Source organism: Mauremys reevesii, linkage group 7, assembly GCF_016161935.1.
Source record: "Mauremys reevesii isolate NIE-2019 linkage group 7, ASM1616193v1, whole genome shotgun sequence".
NCBI classification, from domain to species: Eukaryota; Metazoa; Chordata; order Testudines; family Geoemydidae; genus Mauremys; species Mauremys reevesii.
In genome coordinates this window covers 4066497-4083076 of record NC_052629.1, presented here as the reverse complement: position 1 = coordinate 4083076, position 16580 = coordinate 4066497, and the positions used below count along the sequence as shown (strand labels likewise).

Sequence of the window (16580 nt, the reverse complement as noted above, 5' to 3'; positions counted from 1 at the left end):
TCCTCTCACCTTAGACAAAGTGGAATCAGTGCTCCAGACTCCTGGTTGAATTTCAGGTGCACGCTCTCAAGCTGTCTCGTGCGGATTAGCTCATGAGGAATGATAGCTGCTGAGCTCTCACTCTCTAAACTATCCTTACGGCTTCTAAGAGAAAAAACAGAGTATCTATTTAGAACATGAGACCCACATTGCAACTATTGTCAGCCTTGTGAAAAGACAGCAGAAAAATTCAATGATTATTTAGAGCAGTTCCATGAAAGCTGTCTAACGGAAGGACACAACAACAGCTTGCAAGAAGGACATAGCTAATTTGCAAGCAACCCGTGTCTGCATTGTACAAGTGTGGCCCACAGACTACTGCTCCTAGCATGCAATGCTTCATCTTGATCTAGTGACCTTAAAAGTTCTGGAAAGAAAGTTTAATAAAGAATGGGAGTGAAATTATACCGTGAAGCCAGAAGCACGACAAAATGTTCTGTAAGGTACAATGCTGCATGGGCAGAGGCAAGGCCTGTGGGACCTAGCAGGTCACCACCCCATGCCCCATTTCTAGTATTCTTAAAGAAACGGGGCTGTCTGGAAAGCTCTGTGCTGTCCCGACTCACCGCTACAGAAGCTTAGCGTTAAGGGACCTATAGTAAAAAGATAAATCTGAATCAACCCAACCCTTTTCCTTCATCAGACCAACCAAAGGCTTTAGATGTTGCATAACCAGTTCTTAAACACTCTAACTTCTGCTAGCATTAAGTACAATATTCAAAGTACAAAAGCCACACACAATTTACAGAATATTTGTAGACCGTTTTCCCTTTGAAGTAGAGCTGCTTTAAAACAATGCAGTCTTTATACTATATTTTACAAGGGCAGTACATTACACAAGGTAATGTTGTTTAACTTAGAGGTTACATTCTGCAATCACGAACTTCACAAGACAGAATCTTCAGTATAATCAGGTAGATATCTCAAAATACCGGATCATAAACTAAAATACTTTATATGTTCAAAGAGTAGCATTATAATTCCTTGTGTGTTTGTAGAGAACACAGGGAAAGATGGTGCTTGATCCAACAATCTTACATGCAATAGGAAAACCCCTCCCCCCAAAACACATCAAACGAAAAGCACTGAGTGATCAGAAGGACTGGGATCAAGGACAGGAAGGGGTGGAGACAGCAAAGAGGCCAACTGGCTGGAAAGGGAGGCACATATAGAGTGCCATCAACTTAACATGATGTCAGAAGAGACAGGGTTTACATTTCTCTTATCTGTCAATCTTGATTTAATAGAGGCAACACATTGCTAGGGTCTCATCTACACTACACAATCATTGTATTTGGTTGGGGAGAGGAGAGGAGAGAGGAAGGAGACTGGCTGACAACACTCCAAGCACCTGTCCCCTGACAGTTAAAACATGCTTCTAATTTCATTCTGCAGGGCAGACCAAACAAACAATGTTACCATGTCACAGCACAGTTCAGGAACATCATTCAAATATGACTTGACCCTTTCTACGTTGCAAAATGGAGCCTTGTCTCAGATGCAGAGTGTGAGAATCATGATGTAACAGCTTGTCCACCACTATTGATTTGGGGTGTGTCTTCACTGCAGAGTTCATCAGGGCTCTCACTCCCCTCCCCATCCACATCCCTCTCACCTGAGTTTGATGATACTTTAAACCCGGGCTAGCTGGCTCAACCAGGGCTATCAGCTAAAACCTACATGAGGCTTTCACGAGGGCTGGTAACCTACTCCCACTCTGCAGTGAGGTAACAGGCTAAACCACTCGAGTGCTGACAGTCTTCCAATGCCTTTTCCAAATTCCAACCCGCCCTCTTGTGCCCAGAAGGGCAGACACGTTCTCCCAGTTTATTGGGAAAAAAGCAGAGCAGCACAAAAGATCATGGTGTGTGTCCCCTGCAGCCCCAGTGACACACATGGGCGAGTGCAGCACTGGTGAGGACACACTAACTGGGCTCTGCAGTGTGACTACTCCTATCTGGGCTAGGCTAACCCAGGTGCTGAGCACCTGAATGCCAGTCACCAGGTTAACTCTGCAGCGAAGACACATCCCTTTGTAGTCTACCTGGCATCTAAACCTGGGAGTTTAAACTGGTTCAGCAAACACATTTTACAGCTCCATATAGGTGGGGCCGTAAAGCAGTGGAATGGGCCAGACATTGAAGAAAACGTTTTACAGTTTGATTACCCAAGAAGTGCATGGTTGATTAATGATCAATTGACCTTAACCTAAGGTTTACCTGAACTTCCTTATCAGATCTTATATACACATGACGGGGTGGGAAAGTTAGGCTTTGTCTACACTGCCAATTGAACCACAAAACTTTTGTCATTCACAGGTGCTTTAAAAAGCCCCCCCCCCCCCCCCCAAAAAAAAGACAAAAGTTTTGCTGTAGCAAATGGCAGTGTAAATAGCTCGTTGTGGGCAGGAACACTCTTCTGTCCACAACGTGAACCCCGCATGGGCGGTGAGGGGAGCAATTTTCGTTTACACTGCCTGACAAAGCCTTAGCCTGTCACCTAGAGTTTCCAATTATTCGTTACCAAGCCCCCCAACAGGATGTCGGCCACCAGAAACATGAGAGATTTTAGACTTTAAGTTTATCAACTGATATGTCAGGTTTCAGAGCAGCAGCCGATATGACTGATATCAACTGATATGTGCAATTGCAGAATTTGTGTACATGTGGGCATATCCAGAGTTAGTTAGCAATTTAGTTAGTAAAGATGAGAGATTGGGTATTGCCCCTTTTCTACCCAGACTGGTTAATGTTTTGAGCAGCTTCTGCCAGGAAATTTAAGTTTAGACTAGGTGAGCATTTACAGAATCGAATTCCATAGCGTTTGCCACAAACCTAAAGCATGCAAGCTCTCTGGGGTTGGGGCCATTTTTTTGTTTTGTTTTTAATTCACTAGTCTGTACAATGCCTAGCACAATGGGACTCTGATTAGCCCCCACAGGCTCCAATATAACAAACACCACAACACTGTGAAGGCAAGGGCTGGGCTTTGTAGGTCATATCAAAACCTCTTGTTTTTAAATGGCGAATGCTGCTTGTGCTTTATGTGCTCACCAGATGACACTAACTAACGCAGGGGTCGGCAACCTTTCAGCAGTGCTGTGCCGAGTCTTCATTCATTCACTCTAATTTAAGGTTTCGCGTGCCGGTAATACATTTTAATGTTCTTAGAAGGTCTCTTATAACATATATAAGTCTATAATATATAACTAAACTATTGTTGTATGTAAAGTAAATAAGGTTTTAAAAATATTTAAGCAGCTTCATTTAAAATTAAATAAAATGCAGAGCCTTCCGGACCAGTGGCCAGGACCCAGGCAGTGTGAGTGCCACTGAAAATTAGCTTGCGTGCCGCCTTCGGCACCCGTGCCATAGGTTGCCTACCCCTGAACTAACATATAACTTTGAAATACAACTAACAGGTTTTTTCAGACCCTAAATAGTTAAGACTTTACATTAATCAGTAACCAGCCATTCTGTTAATAAGGTGAAGGTGTGAAGCAATATGGCAGTTTACACTTAAGTAACATCAAATAATCAGCAACCCCTTCAGCTAAAAACCTTTCCCAAATAGTTACCACCCCCGTGTTTGTTGGGGTTTTTTTAAACGTGGGTTGTTCCTCTGATTGTGGTCTGGGGTGGGATCTGTTTATGTTAAAAAGAGTAAAGCTGAGGTAGCTGAATCAAGGTTTAGGCCCGGTCTACACTGAAACTTTCTGAACATTTTGTGACATAGGTCGTTCCAGACATATGTGTCCACACATGATGTAGTTAATACAAGTCACTAGCCACAGTAGCTATATGGCCTACATCACTGTATTCCTATAATCAGGTTGTAACATGCCTTTTGCTGTCTAGATGTAAACCCACAACTATGAATGTGTAGCAGAGCTGGCCTATCCCCCTCCTTGCATAATAAGGCAACCCAAGTGCATTGCCCCCAGTGTGGATACTGCTGTTGCTCTGTGCACACATCCCCAGGGCACACGCTCCTCTGCTGAGGTAGTGGGGACAGTTGCCCAGATTTTCCCAAAATGCACCGATACGAACACAGGTAGGCAGCATGATGGGTGCAGACAGTGTGGGGGCTGGGTGACAAGACAGCTACACTGAGGACACAACTCAACCATGGTTTGTTGTAACTGGGTTGGGTGAAAGTCACGGCCTGTTTACAACACACAGGGCCTCTACACTAGGAAGTCCATAGGCATTCTAGCAACGGTGCAGCTGCGCCGATGTAGTGCTTCTAATGTAGACTTGCCCACAGTTCTCTCAGTGTAGAAACCTGGCGGATGCACAAGTAGTTTTTACCTTGATATAGCTAGTAGGGGTAAAAAACTATTCATGTCTCGTCTCTGCTAGGATTTTACCGCGACATAGCTAACTCAAGGTACAAAACGCCTCACCTTTTTTGCAGTGAAAACAAAGCCTTGGACTTCTTTTTAAATTCTGTCTCAGTTTTCCCATCTGAGAAGTGGAGCTACTTCCCTCGATTGCAATAATTAACAGAGTGGTGTTTATAAAGTGTTTTGAGATGCTCCGATGGAAGGCGCTACAGAAAAGCCAAGAATTAGATCTGACTTTCAGATTATCGAGTGTGCACTGGACACACAACTCTGCAAGAGACATTAACATTCTTTCAGCAGGAATGGAAATCTTTGTTCTGGCCCGTAGAAAGGGTGACGGTCCAGATGAGGGGTTGATGGAATTGCTGGGGCGTTATTAATAAGAAGCTCACGGCGTGGCTTTCCCTGCCATGCCCTAGCTTGTAGTTTCAAATTTTAAAGGAGAGTTTAGAAACACTTTGGTTTCTAGCACCAAGATATCCAATTTTATGATTTTGTTTACCCATAACCTTTCACTTCCCCACCCATCACCAAATAAATCAGGAGCAAAGGCTGGTGTAATTTTTAGTGTTATGACTTAGATCAAGCTGACTACTACAAACATTGTTGCAAACTTTGTCTATTCCAGATTTAATACTTCATCCAACCCACATAAATAATTCTTGTTTCTCTATGTCCAGAAAAAACAAGTCGGCAAAAGCCAGGGCTGCAGTGTTTGGAAAGGCAGTACATTTAAATGTAAGCAGGATACCGGAAATGCCCCAGTTTGAGGACTGCACATCTAGCATTTTATAAAATTGGAGGGGAGTTGGAGGAGATTAAAGCACATTTCCAAGTGATTGAAGACTTGTGGGAGGTGTAAGTGTGGGCAGTTGTCAGATTAATTCTTTAGATGATTAAATTCTTTTTGTTTCTTTAAAGCTGTTTGTAGCTGGGTTTGATGTCTCCTTGTTCTGGGCGAGTGTATTGCAGCAGTTACCAAGGTGACTTTAGCTGACTTTTAACTATTTTTTCCCCCCAGCTTCAGTTTCTACCAACAGCCCGAATCTGTTTTTTTCTTTTTAAATCTTGTGAATGAAGATTAACAGCAATAGTTAGCCAAAGCCACGCCAGATTTCTAAAGCTGGGCTTCTGTAGCACGAGTGGCCAAACATGGATTGCAGCCTCATCCTGCTTCAAGCAGAGAGAAGAGGCCTGGGGGAGACGATAGGCACCAGCATGTGAGGCTCCATCTTGATCTGAGTGGCCATGAGCTGGGACCTGTAGTCGCCCCAGGGCCTCAGTCCAAATTAAAAGGTGAGGGTGACTGCAATCTGCTTCAATTTATGCCAATTAGCAACCGCCCTTCGGGCTCCCAGAAAATTGCCAGTACAATCATTGGTCGCACAAGTTTCGACGTCCCTTCTTTATGAAACAAGTCATGTTTATAGCAACCTCTTCTCAAGCTGTCTCAATAGCTATTTTATAGGTTTGGCTGGGGTAAGGGGAGTTTCTCTGTGGAACAGCAATGCCTAGTGGATAGGGTGCTGACCCGGGACTCAGGATTCATTCGTGGCTCTGTCACTGACCTACACTATGACCTTGGGCATGTTCCCTCAGCTCTGGGTTTCCAGTGCCCCTCCAACCCTTTGTATGTCTTGTCTATTTACACTAAGCTCCAGGGCAGGGACTACCTTAGTATGGCTTTGCATAGTTCCTAGCATAGTAGGGTCCTGAGGACATCAACTAATGCAGTACAAGTAGCAACAAGCCACCCCAGTCCCCAAATCCATTTTGAAAATTGTATGATAACTCTGTTAATACACTGAGGGTCACTGATTCTTCCTGTAGCTAAAAATGGACTGGAATCAGGAGATCCAAGTTGTATTCCTGGCTCTGCCATTGACTTCCTGAGGGATCCTGAGCAAATCACACAACTGCTCTATGCCTCAGTTTCCCCATCTGTACAACGGAGACAGTGCTTCCCACACAAGGATGTCATAAGGATTAGCCACTTAATGCTTGTCAGGCGTTTTTTGATTCTCAGATGGAGTGAGCTATAGAAGAACAAGCTATTATATCGGTGACAGCAATATAGCACAACAGGCAGTGCATTTCCAGGTGTTCGCTACACTATGTTGCTGACTAGTCAGTCAATCTTTGGGCCTATGCCTGATGAGATCCCTGAAATGTATTAACACCTCAAAATGCACCTGCTTCTGGTCTGCGCTGCATTCGTTACTCAGGCAAGACTCTCACTGAAATTGATGGGAGGTGGCTTAAATAAGAGTAGTAGATTGAGAAAATAAGCTGCGAGATCATGGAGGACTTCAATCTGAGTGACGTGCTAGAGGATTCATATTGCTAGTACTAAAACTTCCTTGGAGTGCCTAAATATTAGAGATGACAGTTTCCTAACTCAAAAGTGTTCCAGCCAACATGGGGGAATCCTGTATTAGATCTCCCATTGACAACCAAAGAAGAACTGATCACAGCACTAAAACATTAATGGTAGCTTAGGTACAAGCGATTATGACTTGATCACATTGATAATGTGCAAACAGAACGGAGTCCAGACCAGTAAATACACACACACACACACACACACACACACACACACGGTGCTGTAAAAATTCCACAAAGCTGAAAACAATCAGCTGGAGGGACAATTTAATCAGAAAAATGTGAATGGTGATTGGGTATTGTTTAATAACACTTTACTAGAAGCGCCAAAAGCCTCGAGCAAGGGAAAAGGTCATGCTGGTTAAAAAAAATTGCAGGTTACCAGCTGTAACTGGAGGTTCTTAGAGCTGTTGGGTCCCTATACATATTCCACACATGCATGCCGTGCGCTGAAGTCCAGAAATCCTTCAAAGCAGTGTCTGTTGACCCGCACATGCACAGTAGCTCCTCTTGTGCTCCCGACCAAGACTATAAGAGGCAGTGTAGGTCAACACCTCTCCAGTTCCTTCGATCACCGCAAATCCAACAGGATCTGAAGTACAGGGGATGGAAGGCAGGGTAGTGGAATACAGATAGGGATGACATCTTGAAAAACCTCCACTTCTTTGAGTGCTGGCCCCTAGGCGTATTCCACACATGGGTGACTGGATTGGCAAGCAGTGTTCAGACTGGAAGAGGGCGTGAGGAAGATGGCAATAAAAGATACTTGCAATACTGCCATTCCTACCGCTGCATCCACTGCCAATGGATCCACAGCCAATGTCGCAAATATGTGGACAGAACTCCAACTTGCTGCCCTGAAAATGTCCTGTGGTGTGATGTCAGATAGGGATACCATGGAGGCAGCTTGTGCTCACATGGCGTATGCTGTGATACCTGCAGGGGGAGGGATTCTTGCTATTTTCTAGCTCTCTGGAGCCTGGTCTACACTGGGGGTGGGGGTCAATCTAAGTTACACAACTTCAGCTATGTGAATAATGTTGCTGAAATTGACGTACTTAGATCGACTTACCATGGTGTCTTCACTGAGGTGAGTTGACTGCTGCTGCTCCCCCGTCAACTCTGCCTGCACCTCTCGCGGCAATAGAGTACAGGAGTCAATGGGAGAGCCCTTGGAGGTCGATTTATCGTGTCTACACTAGACGTGATAAAATCGACCCCTGCTGGATTGATCGCTGCCCACCGATCTGGCGGGTAGTGTAGACATACTTAAGATGCATCCCGAAACCCAATTAGAAATCCTCTGGGAGGATATGGCTTGCCCACCTGACCTTTCTGCTATGGCAATTCAAAGTCTCAAATTTCCTAATGGGATTGGTTCTTTGCAGGTAGAATGCCAGGGCGCCGGACATCAAGGGAATGAAGCCTCTTGTCTTTGGAGGAAGCATGGGGTTTCAAGAAAAACACAGGTAAGTATCATTTGATTGATGTGGAACTCAAACCATCCTGGGCAGAAATTGGGGGTGTAAATGAAGAAAAAACTCTCTCTTTGTGGAACACTATACAGTGGGTCCACCATGAGGGCTCCTAGCTCACTAAACCCACCTTGACGAAGTGACGGCCACTACGAATGCAACCTTCATGGACAGGTGGGCCATGTCGCATGTCACCATATGCTTGAAAGGTGGACCTATGAGTGTTGACAGAATGAGGGTAAGGTCCCATTGAGGCACAGGTATAAGGACTGGTGGGAAGGTCCCGATCCATCCTTTCATAAACCATATAGTAGTTAGGTGGATAAAGACGGAACGTCTTTCCACCGGAGGAAGGAAGGCATTAATCACTGCTAGGTGTACCCATAGTGAACTAAGAGCGAGACCTGAAGCCTTCAGGGACAGGAGATAGTCTAAGAAAACCGGAATGCCTGCAGAATCTGGAGAATGTTGGTGGAGTCGTGCCCAGGCCAAAAATCATCTCCATTTGGTTGGGTAGCAGATTCTAGTAGAATCCTTTCTAATTTGGTTAAGGTTTCCTGAATGGGGGCAGAACATGAGCGTTCTAGTTCTGATGCCCATCCAAACACCAGGTTCTGAGGTGGAGTGAGCCCAGGCTGGGATGTTTGATTTTACCCCCGTCCTGGGTTAGGAGATACAGAAATGGCCAGATCCTGATTGGTGGGTGGGCAGACATTGTTAGTCATTCCATGAACCAAATCTGTCTGGACCAGATGAGTAAGTAACGTAATGATGAGTAAGTGAATATACAAATGGTTTTTCAAAGTCAAAGATACGCGAACAGAGTACTTTTCCTGCTGCAGTGAGGACTGCTGCTCTAATTCTTTATGCTATTTAAGGTCTCTGGATGAAGACAGCTAACCCCAATACTAAGGAGTAGTACAGTCAGTCAATATTGTATTTTGCCAAAGTAATTCAGTCTCAGTAACAGGAGGCCTCACTCAGTTGCTTAAACCTTTGTTACGAAATGGGTCAGATCGCTGGGGAATTGGGTGAAAGGTATCAGAGCACTGGCACAGAGAGTTGTAGCCAGCAGTATTTTTAACCTTAGCTTGTACATTTCACTAGCTGTAGATTTATATTCTATCCCTTAGCTGATGACTTCAACCATTTTACTGATATAGTGTTTACAAATACCATTGCCCTCTGTGATGGGATGTTCACCCCACACTAGCCCTGGAGGGGTTAATATAGGCAAGAGGCGCCAATTAGCTGTTGGCTGCACCTGGAGGGAAGCTAGGATGCAATGAGGCTTAACTGGGGATGAAGCTCATCTGGTCAGAAACAGCTGGGGGCTTCTATCAAGCCAGGGAGCTGGCAACAGAGAGGGTTGCAGTGAGAAACCCTGCAGACACTCCCTGACATATGGGGCGGAAGAGTAGGAAGCAGTCCAGGGATGGAGCAGAAAGGACTGGGAGAACAGACCTGAACTGCTGGTTCAAGTGTCTCTGGACTGGAACCCGGAGTACAGGGAGGCCTGTAGGAGTGACGCAGTCAGCGTAGGGGACAGGGAGACTGCCTGAGACTGTGTGGAGAGTGACTCGGGTGAGACCCCAGAATGGGAAGATGATTGTGGCTTAGGAGAGGAGCCAGAGACGGGCCGCAGAACAAGTGATTGAGGCCAGGGACTGGGTGACCACTGGACAGGGCACAGACAGCGGCGAGCGAATTCCCCAGACGAGCCACAAGAAGGTGCTGCCAAGCAGTGAGTAGCTGTCCCTGTTACATCCTCACAGAGGGAGAGTGATCTAGAGGGTTCAGGAAGGGGGCTAGGAATTAACAACTCCCAGGTTCCAGTTTTGGCTCTGCTTAGAACTTCTGGCCTTGGGCAAGTTAGTTATCCTCTATTTCCTCATCTGTAAAGTGGAGAGAACACTTACCTACCTCCCAGTGGTGTTGTGAGGATTAATTGCCAATGCTGTTAAGGTCTCTGCCCAGGATCTATTATGTTAAGAAATTAAATAGAGAACAAAGCTTGACTCTACGAGTGCCATTGATCTTTTACATCAGGAGTCTGAGCAGTATCTGGCTCCTGCACGGATTCCTTGCAGCTTAGATTGCGAGCTTCATGGAGCGGGGACCATCCCTTCTTGTCTGTCTGGAAAGCACTTACCATGCTGCAGGTCCTAACCAGCAAATAATGCACACTAATGAATATATTTATGCATATAAGCCCCATTTTCCCCAAGCAGTGACGCAGAGTATTATGTTATCATGGTCCAAATGACAAAACATTTCCAAAAATTACTAGACATGTTTTTATTTAATTTCTATGAACTGATTAATAGGTGTTTATGAATGGAACAGTCATTTTGAGAAACAATTGTCCAATGCACTTTTAAACCTCAGGAGTGCTTTCAGTCATATCTTTAGAAGAGGAACTGCACTGTCTGCAGCAGTAACTACAAAAGAAAGTCCAGTCTTGTGACTCGTGCTACAGCTGCTCTGAAGAGTTTAGACCAAAACCAATTTTTCCCCAAGGAAGCTTTTCTTAGGACTTTGGGACAAACTGAACTGGTATTAAAATCAGTGAAATTACTCACTTACAATTAAGCACGCACTGTGCTGGACTGGGGCCAGAGTGCTGAGCACACTGCAGGATCGAGCCCTCTCAGGGACCAAAAAAAAAAGTTACTTTTTCTGTAACTGGTGTTCAAGATGTGCTGCTCATGTCCATTCCATAATAGGGGTGTGCGCTCGCCACATGCACCGGTGCCAGAAGTTTTTCCCTCAACAGTATCCATAGGGGCTGGCTCTGGCGCCCCCTAGAGTGGCACACACATGGTGCGATATAAGGGATGCCGCTGGCTCCCCCTACCCTCAGTTCCTTCTTGCCGCTTACACACCGGGGCTGGGACACAGAGACCCAGGCTTTTTAGGGTGGTGCAGGAGTCCTTGAGGCCATGCAACTTGCTGTCTGTTTGCTCCTCAAATAGGGCCCTACTGTCGAAGGGCAGGTCCTGCAAAGACTGCTGGGCCTCGGTGGACAGATGGTACCGGGTGACCAGGATTGGGCTGAGCGGTGGCTCTTGTCTGACTGGTGCCGGTCACTGCAACCCGAAGCTGACCTGTCCGAGCGACACTGTCTTGGTCGGGCTCTCGGGGAACAACAGCAGATCTGGGTCAGATACCCGCTACTCAACCGGTACCAGGACACTGAACAGGGCCGGGAGTTACTACAGGCTGGTTGCTGGGAGGATCGTCCTAAGCAGGGTGATGACAGCCCGGCGACTGGCAGTCTCTGGTGTCCAATCGTTCCCGGGATCGGTACTGGGCCCTTGGAGATGGTCGGGGCTGGTCCTGGAGTTCTTGCTGGGTGGCACGTGCCCCAGAGGGTCTGCACCAATCTACTGGCGAGTTACACCTCCAGTCCCTCGATTGGTGCCCCTGGTGCGGGAACCAAAGAGGGCTCAGCTGAGCCTGCCTCTCTAGTCCTGAGGCATGATGGCTTCGGGCGGGCAAGCAATGGCGGGATGTCCCTCTCGATGGGGAACGGTACCACTGATATGGGGACACACAAATAGGTCCCAACGCGGGTTTCCCCGAGACCGGGGTACCGCTGGAGCCGGTGTGGGCAGCACCGGGAGGGTCAGGATCTCCTGAGCTGCTTGAAGGGCGTTGCATGTTTACGGCACCTGAAGCTGGCCTGGCCCGCACCACTATCCAGGGTCACAGGCAAACCATTGGATGGGCTGCACCGCTCGACCTGAGCTGGGGCCCAAATTCCCAATGGGGGCATTGTGCGGCCCGGCACGGGTCATGGCTCACCCCCAAGCCTCTCCTTTCCCTTGCAGGAGGTAGGAGATCTTCCCCTGTCTTTTTTGGCTTCACCAGAGCGTGGAGGGGGACCGGTGCTGGCTCGTGGGCTGCGCCGGCGGAGCACTGCGCACAGAGGCCATGGTGCTCGGTGCGGAGTCGGGTTGCTGCTCTGGTGCCGGAGTGAGTGCCGACTCCATCAGGAGCGCTTTCAGGTGGATATTGCGCTCCTTCTTCATCTTAGATTTGAAGGACTGGCAGATACGGCACTTGTCACTTATGTGTCCTTCGCCTAAGCACCGTAGGCAGCTGGTATGTGGATCACCGACGGGCATAAGCTGTTTGCAGCAATCACAGGGCTTAAAGCCTGGGGACCGGAGCATGCCCCATCCCCTGGCTGAGTCCCGTCCAGGACTAACGCAGAGTTGAGAACTACTACTAAGAACTACTAACTATATACAACTCTATTACAGGTTTGCAAAGTTCGCAAGAACTGAGCACGAAACAACGTTAGCCGAAGCAGCAGAAGTTTCAGCACCGTCACTGGCGGCAAGAAGGAACTGAGGGTGTGGGGAGCCGGTGGCGCTCCTTATACCGCACCATGTGGACGCCATTCCAGGGGGCGCCAGAGCTGGTCCCCTACAGATATCGCTGAGGGAAAGACTTCCGACACCGGTTCATGTGGTGAGCGCGCACACCTCATGTGGAATGGACATGAGAAAGCACTCGAAGAAGAAATATGGGTCTTAGAATACAAATGCTTCAGTTGCAATGATGCAGGGCTAGCAAATTGCACCCAGGTCTGCATCCCCTCCGCACAGTTTTAAGCATAGAACTATTAGAAAACTAGAATGTTTTGCTGATTTAAACACTGCCGGATTATTGAAGGAAGGAAAGACAGTGGTCAGCAACTGCAAGTCTTTGGAATAAACAGCACACACTTTTTACTGCATAAAGCTATTGGAGTTTGCCTGTGTGTCAGATTTTAATATTTTACTGTCAGCTAGGTGCAAATGTTATGACCTTAAATTCTGTGGACTTCAACATGCAAAGTGGACGAGATACACTTTACCCTGGCTGAGAGAATACTTCTGTCACGTTCCTGAATAGCCCCCTAAAGCACTTATTCACACGGCTTTCAAAAAAGCCACAACTTGATATTTTAAAGTCTGGGTAAACAGTGCAGTGTATGATCACACACTAATCCCATCAGTGTAGTTTCTGAGGACCCTCACAATAGTTAATATATCTAGCCTCACAACACCTTTGTGAGGGAGGGCAGAGCTACTATTCCCATTTTACAGATGTGGAAACTGAGGCACAGAGAGGCTAAGGGTATATCTACATAGGAAAAAAAACCCTGCAGCTGGCCCGGGCCAGCCAACTCAGGGCTGTGGAGCTGTTTCATTGCTGTGTAGACTTCAGAGAAGAGGCTCTCCCACCCTGCAGGGTCCTAGACCCATGCTCCAGCCTGAGCTGAAAGTCTACATAACAATGAAACAGCCCCGGAGCCCGAGCCCCACAAGTCCAAGGCAACTGGTGTCTAGTTGCTGTACAGACATACCTGCCCAAGGTCACACAGGAAATCTGCAGAGACCCATGCACCCTGTCTTTCAACTTTGCTGTTTGTCACTTTAGATACTTGCATAAAGACTGGAGATTTGATTTCATCTACACATGCAAAAAATTGCCACCAGTTGTAGCAGTTTTATATCAGTGGTGCTGAAGCTCTTCCCACCATTTGATCTAACACTGCTCAGAGTCCAAGGATACTTTGTGATGGTCTCTTAGGGCAGGAAGTTGCTTAATCAGTTTGAATTCTTTAGCCTTGTCTATACTGGGAAAATGTGTTAACTAATACGTTTTAACTAGCACAACAGTAAACACAACTGCCCCATGTCTGAAATGAGATTTACCGTTAACTAATACATTTTAACTAGTGCAACACATTTTCCAACATGAGTCATTTTCCCAGGACAGAGAAGGCCTAGTCAAGATTTCACTGCACTTTCTTCCACGAACATAGTGATTCGGGGAAAAGCATCAGCATGAAGTGAAAAAGCTCCTCTCTATAAACCAATGTCTAAGGTGGCAGCAAGAACGCAAGACATGGGGGGAGCATATGGCTGTTTGATGTGGGGGGTGGAGAGCTCTTTTAGCACTGAGGGTGCTAGCTATCATCAAAGTGACTCCAGGAAAAAGAGACAGCATTCTAGACGCTGTCTTCCCCGAATGAGATCTGCTATTATGGAGAAACAGGGTAGCTATCTGTTTCCAAAGTGGTAACTATAGACTGAGCAAAGCAACGTATTGATCTTTCAGCAAGCAAATACTGGGAAGCAGTCATTCCCTATCTTTTTAGCTTAGGGGAATTACTGATAAGATAAGGAAATGAGATGTATTCATTACAATGGGCACTGTCAAGGTCAGGAGGTTCCATATTTGATTCACCTTCCTCCTTGCCTTGAGCTGTTAAAAAAACAGACATGTCAATATTTATGCAGGTGTTCCGCCTCTCACCCTTGATGAAGTCCCCCTCCAATGCTTCAGTGCTCTGTCTTCAGTAGAGACCTGTTTATCTGATCCCTGAATGCCTGTCTTGTCTGAATTATAGCTGCCGTCCGGTATTAGTGCTTGTATGTCAGACAGTCTCAAACTGACAATGATCCCAAATGTTTTGCTGTCCCTGAAAAGTTGTGAACATAGGAGATGTACTGCCTATTTAATTCCACACCAGTAGCACAGTACTCAGGAGCAATTCTATAACAGATCAGCAGACATGCATCATAGGGGAAGATTTGGGGTAAATTTCAACCTTCCAAGGAGCAGATGTGATAGCCAAATAGTATCTTATCCCACAAGTAGTTTAAAAAAAAATATTTAAATTTCCGTGGGACCACTCTTCATGGAGCAAGATGTTACTCAATATCAATAGAGATGTCAGAATCTGGCCCCACAGTATTATTATACTGAATCTAAGAATGATTTTTAAAATGATGAAAAAAATCTCAAGTGCCTTTTTAAAAAACAGCCAGGCCACATCTATTTCATGTTACTTGATATGTATATAGCATCATGAATTAAGAGAGAGACCCTGTAACCCCAAAAGATTTGACCAGCCGAACAGGGAACAGAGAGGAAAAAACAGGAGAAAGGACGAGAGGACTATAACCAAGTATTAAGAATGATATTACATTGGCTATGACGTGTCAGTTAAGAATGAACTAGCACAGGAAAGGCAGTGAACAGTGGGAGGTGAAGGGAAAGGAGCAGTTTGAAGGACAGTGAGCATTTCTGACACTGGAAAAAGGAAGATGTCATGCTGACCTCTACTCTTTGGACAAAAGCACCAAAGCTGAAGGAGAAGGAAAAAAAATGTAGCAAAAAGATGAGAACCGCGCAGTAAAGATTACGTGTAGATGACAATCCCCTCCCATTATTTATTGCTTTTAATAGCTGCTTTAGAAATCCACCCCCACCAGCCATGCCCTGCCGCCTCCCCCTAAGAGAAAACATGCACTGAGTCCAGAAAGTGAGACCCTCCAGATACAACCATTCAAGGTAGGTAAACTGTGGTGCTACTATGCTTGACGGCATTGCTAAACTGTCTTCCTCCACTGCGCTCTCTCAGGGCAAACAGTACCCATGGTAACTGAAAACGAGGTCTCACGTTCAGTGGGTGGGGAAGCCCTCAAAAGGCAAAAGTGATCAGACGTGCAGCATGTGCAAGTAGGCCATTTGCCATGCACTCACCAACTCAGAAGTTATGTAGGAAAAAGATCTACAGTGTTATCTAGTCCAGCTAACTCTCTGGATGATACTGCAGCTTTTTTCCCCTACAATATATTCTCCAGTGCTTTTTCCAGTCCAACTCCAAACACTTAAGCGAAGGGGCTTCTTTTGGAACACTATCGCACAGTACAAGATCTCTCTTTATTTACTATGCCATTGAACCAGCCTGAAAAATTCATCTCCCTCTGTGTTTCTAGGTAGCAAGTACCCACTGTTACCCTTTCCCCTACTCCCCATGCAATGGTCCCGCCAAGCCATAATCTTGTTTTCACTCTCAACTCTTCTACTCTCCCTTTTCCCCAAATTTGAAGAGCATGGGATCCTACTTACGGTGCTCGATCATAGTTCAACCCGTTCTGTCTTTGGGCGTTTATTGGAGGTAGAACAGGTTTGCTGTTAATCTCAAGCCCTCTCCGCAAAGTCTCCCTGATTTGCTCTGTATCTGCAAAGAGAGTTTGTTTGAACATGATTTAGTGCACACGCACACGCACCCAAAACATCTGCTAATGAGAACCTGAAAGAGTCAGCTTCTTTTGGTGTCTATTTCTATAACAGGTATTCAACTGAGCTCACCCCCTTTGCCTGGGTGCAGAAAGAGATGCTCTCCATGACACCTCGGGCTTATGAAGTTATTTCACTGAAGTTCATTTCCGTTCTTCCATTTTGGTGCCCCCAATGTATATCCAACCTTCCAGCAAGGAAGGATGGAGCCTTTGGTAAGAAGTCATCCTCATCCAGAGGGGGCAATATTA

General features: G+C 46.1%; 1 protein-coding gene across 1 annotated transcript in view; it reads right to left on the bottom strand.

Annotated features, from left to right (window-relative positions):
- Positions 1–16580, bottom strand: part of SUFU (SUFU negative regulator of hedgehog signaling) — a 124106-nt gene that overhangs the window by 25510 nt on the left and 82016 nt on the right. The window contains 2 exon segments of the mRNA XM_039481296.1: positions 10–144; positions 16159–16270. Of these exon segments, the coding sequence (XP_039337230.1) occupies positions 10–144; positions 16159–16270 (247 nt within the window).